The 15536-nt window shown below is 40.3% G+C and overlaps 1 protein-coding gene across 2 annotated transcripts in view; it reads left to right on the top strand.

The window, feature by feature from the left end:
- FMN1 (formin 1) overlaps nucleotides 1-15536 on the top strand; it is a 415126-nt gene that overhangs the window by 108679 nt on the left and 290911 nt on the right. For both annotated transcript variants that reach the window (XM_044231844.1, XM_044231846.1), the window contains one exon: nucleotides 4877-5055. In XM_044231844.1, the coding sequence (XP_044087779.1) occupies nucleotides 4877-5055 (179 nt within the window). The remainder of the gene's footprint in view (nucleotides 1-4876; nucleotides 5056-15536) is intronic.

The following is a 15536-nucleotide window of genomic DNA, read 5'->3' as shown; positions in this document are numbered from 1 at the left end:
CATAAGGAATGAAAATGCAGCAAGGGGATTGGCAAGTGTAGATCTGAAATTGACAGTTACGAGCCATGAGGCTACTTTTACCAAAGCTCTGTCTCCCTGGATAAAGACGTGAATAATTACACACAGGCACACACCCTCTTTACAAGTCCTTAACAATGTCACTTTCCATTAGCTACACAGCTAGATTGCTGTCTCTCTTGCTTGTAAGTAGATGTTTGAATAACATAATAGAAGACAACCTGTCTACCTTTACATATCAGTTCTGATATTCATGGTTGAGAAAATTTCACCTCTTTGGATTTATTTTAAGTCAATATGATGAATGGCCTTGGGAACTATAGCATAGGAGGAAAAAACTCAAGAGAGTCTCAAGCTAAGGTTTTTTTCCCCCCTTCTCCTTTTGGAAGCATAAGCACTTCATCATTGCTGTCAAGGGAGAGCTCAGTGTGACAGGAAAATTAAAGGAGGAGAGCTGAAAGTCACTGTAATTTTATTCCTTGGGGACTTCTGTCCAGATCTGATTATTTGGTGTGTTTGAAAACTTCTCTTTGGAAATGGATTTATACGTATGTTTTATATGTGTGTATATCTATATACCTATATATGTATAATGCATATCTCTCTATATATCTATATCTATATAAATAGATGCATATAAAAAATAAATAGGTGCATAGATATAGATATATAGATATTCTTTAGATAATTAAAGACTGTGACTGCTAAATAAGATTAATTTTTCTAATGAAATGCAGTTTGTGTGTGAACCTTAATATGAGTGAGGAAATGGGTATGTGATGAGTTTTTGCTTGATTTTCCAAAACCTGATATATCAGCTAATTATTTTTAGTAGGTATTACAAAAATATATATATTGTAGTCATTAAGCCTTCTCAGCTGAAATGATTTCAAGTTTTTAATAGACCCAGTGCTTCCGATGGGGACAGATGATGATCCATTAGGCAGCTATTTTGATAAATAAACCCCAAATCTCAGTGGCTCGCAGCAAATATTTATTGTTCTCATCCATCGTATTAAGGGTTGGTTGGCAGTCATTCACTTGATGTGATCTGGGTTCCTTCCAGGCAGCGGGACTATGTCTGGGGTCTTCTCTGTGTGTCTCATTTGGGCTCCCTAGCACATGCTTGTCACATGGTGATGGCAGAAACACAAAGCAGGCGGAAAACCACAAAATGCCTCTTAAGGCCTAGACTCAGAATTGGCATCCTGTCACATTGCCCACATTCAGTGGGCTACAGCAAGACACAAGGCCAAGATCCAACATCCATGGACCAGGGGAAATACACAGCATCTATGCCAGGGGGTGGAGCTCGAAATGCAACTGGAAAAGGCCTTGGGTGCATAATCATAATGCAGGCAGGAAGTAAAGAAGTGGAAACAGGGATCCTCAGGTAGGGACACTTACTCCATTTTGGAAAGATGAGCTACGGAGACTGCTTCCGGTTTTAAACAGCATGTTACCTTTCCTTTCTGTCTGCTTCTCTTGTATTGATCACTGACAGCAAAATCCCAGTCTGATGTTGTAGGTTAGCATCAGGAAGTGCAGCTCATCATTTGAATGGTTGGGAAAAGCACAGACTTTCAAAGTGGTCCAAAGGTAAGTGGCCCTTCCTGTGCTGTGTCCGTGCTATATGTTGTATTAACAGTGGTCAGCTGTAACATTAACCTGTGTGCACGTGTGGTTCATCAAGCTATTGAAATGTCTTTGCCACATCTTTGAGAAACAAAATAATCAATAAATATGGAGCAGAAAATGGACTTCTAATAGGCACATGGAAGGGAAAAAACATGATTAAACTGAGGAGACCGTTCTCCGCTTTTTGCAATAATGTTCAATGAAAATATAACACCTCAAAATCTTTTTGTGTCATAAAATTAGATGACATCTGACTATTTGACAGAATATAATTACCTAATTTCAGGTAACTTTTTTCTCTTTATTAAAATTTATTCCACTGAAGAGAATAGTGTGGCCACTACCTAGGCTAATCAAGATGGGCACGTGCTTTATTTTTGGCTGTTTGAAAAGCTTGTGTTTGTATTATTAAAACTCTCCATTCAAAGACTTACTTTGTAAGCTGGTTATGTCCTTTCTAATGGAGAATTTGTCGTTTGCGCCTATTTGTCAGACTTTCGAGAATAACTATTTTGTTATTTCTGCCCTTGGTCCTTTCCTGTCCCGATGATCTTTACCAAAACAACTACGCATCACCATTATACCTTGTGTATTTCCTTCACAGGGATATTGTCTGGTTAAATATTAGATGTTAGAAATAGGCTCTTTAACATGAAAATCTCCAAAATGAAGTTGCTTCTCTTTGGTTGTGCTTCAACTTGGTGCTCTTTCCTCTGCATAAAGAGTAAATTGGATCATGCTGCACACCTTACCAGTGAAGTGTTAGATAGCCACTGAAGGGTGTGTGAGTATGTTGACGTGGGCACCTGCACTTTATCCAAGGATGCCAGATCCTTGTTATTGTGGGAATTTCTCACTCTCTTCCACCAGAATGATGAACTTCCGGTCACCAGACGATGTCCCTCTGATGCTCTAGATGTCTTGCCTTAGGTGTTGTACATTATGTTGTTTGTGATATACAGGGACGTTTTATGTTGTTTTCTTTCGGTGTAAACTTTACCTAGAGTCAGCCACTCTCCCAAGATCAAAATAAAAAGTGGAGGGATTTAAAAAGAGGCATGGGATTAGTAACTCACACATTTCTGAAGATGAGGTAGCCCAGGGAGGGGACGCCATAAATTTTAAACAGGTTGATTTCCTCTTTCTTGCCAGATATAAACAGAAGTATTCTAGGAGGGAGATGAGCCTTGTAAATGGAAGTTAAACACACCCTGAGCTTTAGTCTCTCCATCTATTAAGAGCACGGCTGGCTGGCACTACCTTCCAGAAGGTGTCACTGGTGATCTCAGGGTCACCATGAGAATAAAGGGGAAGGGCTTAGCAAAGTGTTCCTCTCTGAGGTTCTTTAAGCCCTTTCCCATGTCTTCAGAGCAGGACTGGGCATACTCTACAGCACATGAAGTCCTAAGCAAAAACCCAGGGGACAGTCTGTCTCAAGAGAGTAGGTAGCAAAAGGGCAAGAAAGGAAGGGTGAGGCCAGGTGAATAAAAAGGTCCTCATCGAAGACATTTGGCTTAAATGAAGGAAGAGCATGGTTATAACTTTCTGGATACCCTATGTCTGCAGAGGATACACCTGAGGTCTTGGATCCTTATTTTCTCAATGCCTGCAGAATAGTGTTTTGTCAACAGCCTCCCAGAGGCCAACTGTAGAGACAGTGTGACCTGTATCACCTTTCACTTTGAAGTGTGACTGGAAACCAACCAACCAAACAAGAAAGCACAAGGCAAAACCTTGGCTGTTTTCAAATTTTCTTTCTCCTAAAATTCTACTCTAATCTATTTTTTAAAAATTCTACTCTAATCTAAAGGAGAAGAATGTTATTCCACAGTCCTTTTGCTAGCTGACTTATCTCAGCTCAAGTAACTTGGTACATCAGGCTTTCAGTATGGCAAAAGTTGTTGGCTAGCTTTGGGCTACTATCAAAGAGACACTATCATAAGGATTATGTGTAATAAATGCCCTATCATATATATCCAACAGTGATCTCTACGGCAAAGTGCACTGAGCCTGAACCCTTCTGCCTGGTTGCTTAATATTTTGCCAAGGTTGCTTACCAGGAATGAAAAGAGGCCTAGGGACTTGAGAGTTATGTGGGACTTTAAAAAGGTGATCTAATCTAGAATTTTCCAACCTTTGTTCCAGTAGAACACTAATAGCTTCCAACATGTTTCACAGGGATCCTTTAAATGGATTCTGTGGTCCAATAAGTTTGGAAAACACTATTATGCAGAGCTAAGCTGCTTTCCTAAAGGGGGTTCCCAAGTCTTAATTACACTAATGTGAATCATGGCTCTAAGGGGTACAGCACGCAGCTTTTCTTACATTTATTTGACCATGAAGTCTTTTGTTGTACAACACGCATTGCCATTTCAAGTATGCCAGGCATAAGCCACCTCATCTAGTTATTAAGATCATGGCCTCTAGTGTTTAACTGCCTGGCCTCAATTCCTGGCTTTCCCATGTATTGACTTTATGATCTGGAGCAAACGGTCTTAAGCTTTTTGGGCTTCAGCTTCCCCATCTAAAATGGGAGCACTAATGAGGCCTTCCCATAGAGCTCTCTTACAAATTAAAGAACAGGGCTGAGCACAGCACCTGGCCCATCCTTGACTATTACCATCCCAACGTAGTTTAGGTAAAAACTGACATAATACCCTCATTCTGGTGATGAGAAAAAGCAGTCCCACACATTTCACTCATGCAGTGTCACTCATTCAACCAAGTGACCCAGTGCCGGTATGAACCACATGTGATCACTCTGACCCCAGAAATGAAGGTGACCATGCTGTATTTCCTGCTCTGGAAGGACACACACATGTGTGACTAGTGACTTGGCTCACGCAACACCTTTTAGCAGTGACTCCAACAGCTCAGCCCTCCTGACTTCTGTCCTCCAGGTCCTCCTTGAATTCTGTCCTGAAAGAGAATGTTCTGTATAACCTGCATTGGTAAGCAAGGATAGTGAACACAGAGTATAGCTAATAGACTTCTCTTTTTAAACTGGTTATGAGGGCAAATGCTTTAAATTCTTTGTTAGTGCAATCCAGAAAGAATAATCTAGACAAGCACTTTTGGAAGAGAGCAAACTCTAAAAATACAATCTAGAAAGGAAGAGAAGCGGTAGTATGAAATGGCCCACGTAGGAGTCCCCAGATATGGCTGGCTTGATGTTTTTCTAGCTTCTGTGTCACCGATGGTCTTCTCTTCTTCTGTATAGGCATCTCCTCCGAGGGCTTCCCCCGGGACTGCGTCAGTGAGCAGACAGCAGCTAAAGACCTTCCCCCCAGAGATGGAGGTGCCTGGTTCCTGGGCTATCGAGCAGGACCGGCCTGTCCGTTTCTGCTCCATGAGGAGAGAGAGAAGCCAAACAAAAGTGAACTGTACTTGGATCTCCATGTAAGTAGAAATCTTTGTGCTTGAGCTGTAATTCTTTGCAGTCAACAGAGATGCATTTAATGCAAATTACGTTCATAAAACTGTCAAAGCTGCATTTTGTGTGGAGGTCATTATCTAAAAATCAGTTGGCTACAGAGGACGGAGACACCTCAGTGGTCTGAGATGTGTGCACTGGGATGTGACTCTGCTTATGGTTTGCCTGTTTTCAGGATGCTCTCCCCATGTCAGCTTTACTGCCTAGACCTTGGGGTGGGAGTGACTATTTACTGTTTGTTGCTTCTTAATATCACTTTTCTGAAAATTTGAAAACATACGTTTGAGAGTATTCTCCAGAGTCATCTAAATAGCCTGTCTCCCTCACATGTCCCCAAACCTTTCGTTCTGTCCAGCTGCTCAAATAACAGGTGAGCAGATTGGTAGGAAATCTGAAAACACAAGATGACCCGTTTAGAAAACAACCTTCTCCCTCCTCGTTCATCCAAGTATTCATTTGACACAGAACCATCAACTCCACTATACAAAATGGCGGGCTGGGTTGCATACATCCACATTGTAGATGGACTGATGGATTGACCAGACTGTCGTCATTGTCACTACCCCTCTCCATCTCTCCGTTTCTTTTCAAAGATGAGGGTAAGCATTAGAAATCCAAGAAGGCTTTTTCTGCTTTCTTTCCTTCTTTTTTCTTCCTTTTCTTTCTTCCTTCCTTCTTTTTTTCTTTTCTTTCTCCACCCCCCCAACTTTTTCTTCTTTGCCATTAACTTTAATGCTCATTGACAATCTTGTGTCCTTGATTCCTTCTGATACCTTCCAATTCATCACTCTCAGGCTCAGAGGTTTGTCTTTGATGAACATGATTAGATCTGTAATGTTTATGTGAGTGGAGATTTTCTCAAGCAACCAAGACCAAATGAACCTTGCACTTTTTGTAACCATCATGGCATCATCACAGGATGTCCTCTTAGAAAAGCATTCGACATCCCTTGTAAAAGGAGGTTTGGAATGAAGCCGAAAGATGCCAAATCTAAAGCCCTTTGTGAGATGAAATGGAAACTTGTAATATTTGTTTTGGTCCCCCAACCTCCAAAGTTAGGCTGTGCATCTTAAGATGTGGTCAGTGAAAGAAGTGTAACAGTGACATCTGTTGGTCAGATTACTTTAAGTTGTGTTTGCTGCAACAGGCGACTTGGGACCTCTGAAAGTGTTGAAGGGGAGTTTTCCTTTTCTTGAGTTTGACTTTTTTTTTAAAGTTTTTATTTATTTACGTAACCTCTTTAACCAATGTGAGGCTCAGACTCATGACCCTGAGACCAAGAGTCACATGCTCCTTCCACTGAGCCAGCCAGGCGCCCCTGAAATGGATTTTGAAAGACTACTTTCTTTTTCTTCTGTGTTTTTAAAAAATTGTGTTTATTGTTTTTTTTTTTAAACACTTTGGCTAAACTATGTATTTTTGGTTTTCATTCTCCCCTGTGAGTGAAATTATCTCTTATTTTTATTTATTTCAATTATAAAAATCAAAACAATCCCTTTATAAAATTTGAAATAGGTAGTAAAATTGAGAGAAAAGAAATTACTTTCAGCAACCAGTGACAACTGTTAACTGATAAATTTCCTTCGTATTTTTCACCATAGGTGACTTATTCTAAATGAGGGATTGTTTTAACATATAAACATAGATTTTATATGTTTCCCTCTTTTTTCTTTTTTTCTTTACCTATTACTTTTACATTGCTTATCCATATTGTTATGTATTCTTTCTAGATGTCTTTTTTTTTTTTTAAGATTTATGTATTTATGAGGGAGACTGAGAGAAAGACCACAAGCGAGGGGGAAGAGACAGAGGGAGAAGCAAGCTTCCTGCTGAGCAGGGAGTCCGATGTGGAGCTCCATCCCAAGACCCTGAGATCATTACCCAAGCCGAAGGCAGACACTTAACTGACTGAGCCACTCAGGAACCCCTCTGGATGTGGTTTTTTTTTTTTAAATTAATGTTTTTATCTTTTTATTAATATATAATGTATTCTTAGCCCCAGGGGTACAGGTCTATGAATCGCCAGGTTTACACACTTCACAGCACTCATCATAGCACATACCTAAGTGGATGTATAATTGTATCTCAAAAATTTTTTTAAATCATTGCTCTATTATTTGATGTTTATTTTGTTTTCAATTTTGGAATAGTCCATAATTTGGAGATAAATAGCACTACCAAGCATATAATTTTTCCTGTACCCCTTCCCCTAACCCCCAATATTTAGGACTATTTCTTTAAAATAAACTTGGGATTACTGTCTATAAATATATTTAGGCTTTTGATACGTATCACTAAAAAGGTTTATTTTCTGAATCAGCATTCATTGGTTTATAGATTTATATATTTATAATATTTATATATGTTATATAAATTATATATAAAATAATTATGTGTATATGTAATAAAACATATAAATATTTATGTTTCTTAGTTTTCCATTAATTATAATTTTTAAAAATTGGGGTAGTTTATTTTTTTAAAGATTATATTTATTTGAGAGAGAGAGAGAAAGAACAAGCAGAGAGGGGCAGAGGGAGAGGGACAAGCAGACCCCCCACTGAGCAGGGAGTCTGACACCTCAATCCCAATCCCGGGGCTCCTATCTGACCCAGAGGCTCAATCCCAGGATCAGGACCTGAGCCAAAGGCAGACGCTTAACTGACTAAGCCACCCAGAGGACTTGGGATAGTTTCTTTAGATTATTTTCTACATCAGTTGTTTTTACACCTTGAGCCATGAGAATCCTCATCTCCAAGTCTTTTGCTGTCTTCGGACAGTACAATTTAACTCCTGTGTTTTAAATATTGATATTATAAGTAAGAATCCATTTGAATGGGTTCTAATCATTTAGTAAAAGTTTGGATCACAACACCCACAGGGATGGTGTGGGGGGGGGGCAGCTGTGGTTTGAATAGTAAGGTCAGGGAGACATGTACTGCTGTGTGATATTTTAATTAGTTTTAAACGTTAGGCAGGACGGCTCTGTTTTCAGTTCTGGACCTGATTTGCAGCATCATTATCAGGAAGGTACTTTCCTCAGTCATTTTCGATAGATACGCTGCTTCTCATTAGTATGCAGGGATGATAGCTTAAACGTTTAAGAATTAGTGGGAATTTGACACCCAGAAATCAGAAGGGTCACTGGCATTCTGCTGGGGCTGCTATTAAGTTCTCTAATTTAGCTGGGCATTAATTTAGTTTAGTTTTTGGGGTTTTTTTTTGTTTTTTAATAGAACCAAAAAGAAATATTTTAGACCTTGGAGCCCATTAGTCTATATTGTAACTACTCAACTCTGGTGATAAAAACAGCCATAGAGGAGCACATGGGTGACTCAGTTGGTTGGGCACTGGCCTTTGGCTTGGGTCATGATTCCATGGTCCTGGGATGGAGCCCTAGTTCAGGCTCCCTGCTCAGTGGGGAGCCTGCTTATCCCTTTCTTCCCTGCTCCTGCTCGCTCTCTCTCTTTCTTTCGCTGTCTCTGTCTCTCTCTCCAATAATTAAATAAAATCTAAAACAACAAAAAACAAAAAAAGAAAACAGCCATGGAGAATACATGCATGAATGAGTGAGCTTATGCTCCAGTAAAAGTTTATACATACTGAAATTTGAATTTCATCTTATTTTCACATATCAAGAAATATTCACCTTTTGATTCCCCCCCCATGTAAAAATGTAAAGATCATTCTTAGTTTATGAGTCATTCAAAAACAGGCCATGGGCCAAATTTGCAGTTTGCCAACCTCTGCTGTAGACCAAGAGATGGAGATCTCCTTCATTTTCTCAGCTCAGCCGCTGACGAGCTATGGGTCTGTGGGCACTTGCTTACCTTCAGTTTCTTTATCAACTGTGTTTTGACAGAATGGAGAGGAGCAGGAACAGATGAAACAAAGTGCTATAATATCAAATTTCCTGGTTCTGTTATAAGAGCATAAGGCAGCCCAAGCAGTATTAATATATGGGGAATGGGAATTATTTAAAGAAAACAAATAGAACTTAATATCACAATGTGAAATCTTTGTCCTAATGTGACGAACCATGTCACAACTCTGATCGCAAGGGCAAAATTTGTCTCCTAACACTGTTGGAAGGCTCATACAACTTTATGTCTCTCCAGTGCTCTCCTTCCCTCCTCCCCCAGTTTTCTTGAGGTACCCTGACATATAATATTGTACAAGTTTCCAGCATACAACATAATGATTTGATGATGCATATATAATGAGATGATTTCTGTAACAAGTTTAGTTAACATCTAGCACCTCACATAGTTCACATTTTTTTCTTGTGACGAAAACTTTAAGGACTACTCTCTTTGCAACTTTGAAATATGCAATACAGTATTGTTGACTCTAATCACTGCATATTCCATCAGCAGACCTTATCAGTCTTTAACTGGAAGTCTGCACCTTTTGACCACTTCCACCCATTTCCCCTACTTTGTGCTCCCTGCCTCTGGCAACCACTGTTCCGTCCTCTGTTTCTGTGAGGTCAGAATTTTTTTTTTTTTAGATTCCACATATAAGTGAGAACATAAGGTATTTGTCTTTCTCCGTCTTATCTCGTTTAGCATAATGCTGTCCAGGTCCACCCCTATTGTCACATGCCATATTCATCTTTAGTTACTGAATTGTGAGAAGATACAGAGGTTCCTTTGGAGAATGGCGGGAGATAAGGCTGGTGTAGTGGAGACAGGAGGAAGGGTCCGGGTACCATCTACCTTCCAACCAGTATGTATTTCAATGTTGAAGCAACCAGCGCTGCTCTCTTAGCTTCACTCGGCTCAATGTCAGCCAGACTGCTGTGCAGAGAGGTTCTGTTGGGGTGACTCTCTTCTCATCCTCCTCAGACAAATTCTGTTGGCCCTTCTGGTTGATCTACAAAACTCCTGAGAGACTAAATTCAGTGTGCCGTCCGTTCCACTTCTGGGTCAGGGGATTGCTAACTAGTGCATAGGACATACTTTCAGTGAGAAAAGTATTTGTTGTTTGTCTGAAATTCTAATTTAACTGGTTGTCCTTGATTTTATTTATGAAATCTAGCAAGTCTAGGTATCAATTTTGGGGCAGCATCCAAAGGCATCAAATGTGTGACTTGTCCTCAGGTGGCCTCTATATATGATAAACCCTCAGTCTCCCCAGAGTGCCCGTTTAGAATATGAGCATTACAGAGTCAGCTTCAAAGGGCAATATCTTAATTCCACCAAAGTAGGAGCTATCATTAGCCATGTTCCTTAGTTTCTGGTAGACCTTGAAAGAGATGTGTCAAAGACAACTGATTATCGACAAACCAGAGAGCAAGTGGGGCCTAAGTTCTTATAAGTACAATTTCAAAATTTCCTTTGAGAGGAATGTTTACCACAGGGGATGGTTTTATAAAATATCTGTAAGCATGGGACCAGGTGGGGGTAGAAAAGACACTAAAAGAAGTGTGGCCTGAGATTAAAAAAGAGATATGGAAAAAAAAATAAAGAGTAAGCAGTCATCAGGGTCATATCTTGGTTGCACGAATTCTGAGAGTAGGATTTTGCACACTCACTTTGAAAATACAAACTGGGGATGCCTGGGTAGCTCAGTGGGTTAAGCATCTGCCTACCACTCAGGTCATGATGCTGGGGTCCTGGGATGGAGCCCTGCATTGGGCTCTCTGCTCTGCAGGGAGCCTGCTTCTCCTTTTCCCTCTGCCTCTGCCCCCTGCTTGTGCTCTCTCTCTCTCTGTCAAATAAATAAAATCTGTGAAAGAAAATACAAACTAAACTCTTCTTAGTGATTTGAGTCTCCAAGGATCATCTCAATCACCTTCTCACCTGTGTGGCCTGGAATTCTCCCTACTGAGTTGGCTTCATTAGCTGGAGAGGACCCCGTATCAGCTCCCAGCATCTTAAGAATGGAAGCATCTTAAGAATGGAAAGAGATAATTACCAAGGCCATACCCCACCTTAAGTATCTAAACCATAACACAACTTCCATGGATTGATCACCTCTGAAATGGCAGGTACCATCCTTTGAAGTATAATAATAACAGTGTACAATAAGGAGAGGGGTTCAGCCGAGTCAGGGGAAAGGATTGGAACTCAGATCTGCCTGACCCAAGACCTAAGTGCTTAAACATTAAACTCCCCTACTTCTCCACTACTTTGGCTGCTTCTTTGTTTGTGTTCTGTTTTGTTTTTAACTTAAGAAACAAAGAAAGTCATTTAATGGCTCTATGTTAGCTCCCATAATCAGTGAGAAGGAATGAGAATGAGGCTCAGCATTCCAAGCTAGAACCACAGCCAAAACCACCCCACAGAACTCCATCTAGTGAAGATTCTACAGCTGCTAATAGGGGAGACCAGATGCCTTGGCCTTTAACACCTTGGTCTTAGAGTTAAAGGGGAAGTGCTGAGAGGAACCTGAGATGATGCCATTCCCTCCACCTCACTCCTAAATGGCGACTCCAAAACATAATTTAAATTCAACAACAGAGAATGCAGTGTGCCTTGGTAGTCCCAGAAAAAGGTCACACATCCTTGTCTTGTTTTCTGGAGAGCCAATGAGAGCCTACCACTTAAAGCTAAAAGTAACCTGTTGACTCACCCAAATCAGTAGCATCTCCATGACAGTGGGCCTCTATTTGCATATATCAGGGTAGTTTGTTTCCCCAGGAGGAGTATGTTTATTTTTAAAAAATGTGAGTACATATGTGTGTGTGAAAGAGAGAAAGAGAAACACAGAGAAAGAGCAAGACAGAGAACATGTGCCTGTTAGCTGTAGGATAAATGATTAAAAAAAAAAAAAAGTGATCCAGGTAAAGAGAAGAGGTAAAAGTGACGAATTATGGATTGAATTGGAAAATTGCCTTTTTCTTACAAATGCCGTATCACTTTAAATCATGATAAAGCAGCTGAAAAAAGGGTTATCTGATTTTACTCCTAAGCCCCGTGAAATTTAACCAGTTTATCTCTCAAATTAGTTCTAATTTTGAAGTTGGTGTGGAAGGTTATCATATTTAAATAGAAATCCTCCTGTCAGTCATCAAGTTCGTTTCTTATGCCATTTCCCATACCTCCCTTGACATTCTCCTGTCCTCTGTATGTACAAGATAATGACAAATCTAGTAACCTCTCGCATTTCTTTATAAAATGAAAAGAACTTGGCTTACCCATTGAATCACGTTAATGGTTAATGGAATTGTGAAATTGGCTTTTCTTTGATCGTGATAACAGTGTCTTTATTTCCTTTTTGTCTCTTCTGACATGCACTATAATAGCTGTGCATATAAAATTTGGACTCTTGAGAGTATACAGAGAAAACTTTGTATTATGCTTTTTTAAAGGATTTTATTTATTTGAGAGAGAGTGTATGAGCCAGAGGAAGGGGCCGAGGGAGAAGCAGCTCCCCCACTGAGCAGGGTGACTGACTTTGAGCTCCATCCAGGACTCTGGAATCATGACCTGAGCCAAAGGCAGATGCTTAACCAACTGAGCCACCCTGGCGCCCATGTATTATGCTTTTATTTATTTATTTAAAGATTTTATTTATTTATTTATTTATTTGACAGACAGAGATCACAAGTAAGCAGAGAGGCAGGCAGAGAGAGAAGAGGAAGCAGGCTCCCTGCGAAGCAGAGATCCCGATGCAGGACTCCATCCCAGGACCTCGGGATCATGACCAGAGCCGAAGGCAGAGGCTTTAACCCACTGAGCCACCCAGGCGCCCCAGCCATGTATTATGCTTTTAAAGCCTGTGAGAACATAATATAGAACTGAGTTTTATGAAAATAATGAGAAATTTGCCCAGGAATTTTATTTAAATGCATTGGTACATGGCTGCTGAAGTATTTTATTTGGTTTCCCTAAAATTCAGATCATTGCTTTCTGCCCTCTTTGAACAAATTTCACTTTCTCAGCCTGCCTGTTCTGCCTTAAAAACCACAGCTCTGTATATGCTCCTTGGACTGAGTGTTTCTGGGAACGTCACATGGTCTCTTTAAACATTGGTTTTTGGATTCTACATGTATCATCTGTGTTCTGTGTGTGCATTTCAGGAAAGTGTTTTCCTTATCTCTCCAGGATATACATGGACATTCGTGGTTAAAAAGACAATCCCGTATGACCTATTTAGAATTTTAAATGCCATAGTCTTTGGCTAGAGAATGTTGAGGGAGCGTTAACATGATTTTCTGGCTGAATGGCCTAGTTATTTTTCTCTTGTCTTTAGATTTTTATAGACTTCAATTAAGCCATGTTGACTTATTATTATCATTATTTCTAAATTGCTTTAAGAATTGCAGCTATTCCATAAATGTCCTGTGATAACCTATATCATAAAACTTCCCTCTCCACCTATAGAAAGTAAATGACCTTGATTCTAAGAAGTGATAAAACATTCCTTTAGAATATTTCATGATACTTTTTAAAGTGTTGAAAGTGACAGTAGGGCTATATATACTTTTGTTTAAATCCCAAATTAAAGTGATGTACAAAGTGGAGGCAATATTGAATATATTTCAAAACTATGGAAATGGGATTCCACTGATCTCTACCACTAACCTCACTCTATGATGAGCCCCTATTTATTAAGTGTCTTTGGTGCTCAAGGAAGCACGGGGTTAAGAAAATTAGCACATTTGGGGCACCTGGGTGGCTCAGTGAGTTAAGTCTCTGCCTTCAGCTCGGGTCATGATCTCAAAGTCCTGGGATCGAGCCCCACATCTGGCTCTCTACCCAGCAGGGAGCCTGCTTCCCCCTCCCTCTCTGCCTACTTGTGATCTCTCTCTCTCTCTCTGTCAAATAAATAAATAAATAAATAAAATCTTTAAAAAAAAAAAAAAGAAAAGAAAGAAAGAAAATTAGCACATTTAATTCTTAGAACAGTCCTATGAGTTAAGTATTATTTTCTCTGTTTTACAAATGTATGTACTGGTTCATGGAAGTTAAGGAACTTGCCTAAGTGACACAGCTAGTATGTGACCAATAAGTAATATTTCATTTTATTTTTTTTTTAAAGATTTTATTTATTTATTTGACAGAGAGAGACCACAAGTAGGCAGAGAGGCAGGCAGACAGAGAAGGAGGAGGAAGCAGGCTCCCCGCTGAGCAGAGAGCCCGATGCGGGACTCGATCCCAGGACCCTGAGATCATGACCCGAGCCGAAGGCAGCGGCCTAACCCACTGAGCCACCCAGGCGCCCAGTAATATTTCATTTTAAACCTAAATATGTCCCATTTCAAAACCATAGCTCTTGCCTGCTCCTCTCTTTGCCCCCACCTCCCCTTCTTTAAAGGTTTTATATATTTATTTGACAGAGAGAGAGATCACACGTAGGCAGAGAGGGAAGCAGAGAGAGAAAGAAGCCGACTCACTGCTGAGCAGGGAGCCTGACGTGGGGCTCGATCCCAGGACCCTGAGATCATGACCTGAACAGAAGGCAGAGGCTTAACCAACTGAGCCACCCAGGCACCCCTCTTTGCCCTCCCTCTAACTGTGTTCAAGAAGAAGATCAGAGGGGCGCCTGGGTGGCTCAGTGGGTTAAAGCCTCTGCCTTGGGCTCAGGTCATGATCCCAGGATCCTGGGATGGAGCCCCGAATCGGGCTCTCTGCTCAGCAGGGACCCTGCTTCCTCCTCTCTCTCTCTGCCTGCCTCTCTGCCTACTTGTAACCTTTGTCTGTCAAATATATAAATAAATAAATCTTTAAAAAAAAAAAGAATAAGATCAGAGCTGTGACAATGCCTACCTTTCTCCTTTGTAATTTTAATGCATTTACATTTGTTTCCATATTTTTCTCTTAACCTGACTAAATTGTGAGTATTAACTTAATGGAATCATTGCTGATCAAATCTGGGCTCTTAATCTTTGTTTCCTTTCTATCCTCAGCAAATTTCTTCTAGCTTCAGTAGCCATTTGGTTCCAGTAATGAAGTGATGTGTTTTGCAATGTGAGGGAGAACTGTTACAAAATACCATCTTCATTTGACTTTATGGTAATGAAAAGAATGAACATTTAGAATCAGAGTGATTTAGTTCAAATCCTGGCTTTGCCACTCATTGGTTGTGTGATCATAGAACTGGACTAATTTCTTTGAACCTCAGTATTAACATCTATAGCAGTGCCTGGTATAGTCACTAGCCATATGTGGCTATTTTCTTTTTAAGATTTTATTTATTTTTAAAGGTTTTATTTTTAAGTAATGTCTACACTTGACATGGAGCTCGAATTTACAACCCCGAGGTCAAGACTCATGCTGTACTGACTGAGCCAACCAGGTGCCTCCACATATGTGGCTATTAATTAGGTTAAATAAAATTTAATATTTACTTTCTCAGGTCGCCTAGGTGGCTCAGTCAGTTAAGCATCTACCTTTGGCTCAGGTCGCAACTCCAGGGTCCTGGGATCCAGCCAGCATCAGTCTCCTTGCTCAGCAGGGAGTTTACTTCACCCTCTACTCTTCCCCCTGCTCGTGCTCTC

This window comes from Neovison vison, chromosome 13 (assembly GCF_020171115.1).
Source record: "Neovison vison isolate M4711 chromosome 13, ASM_NN_V1, whole genome shotgun sequence".
Classification (NCBI taxonomy): domain Eukaryota; kingdom Metazoa; phylum Chordata; class Mammalia; order Carnivora; family Mustelidae; genus Neogale; species Neogale vison.
Note: the sequence above shows the minus strand (reverse complement) of the source record. Positions and strands in the feature narration are given on the sequence as shown.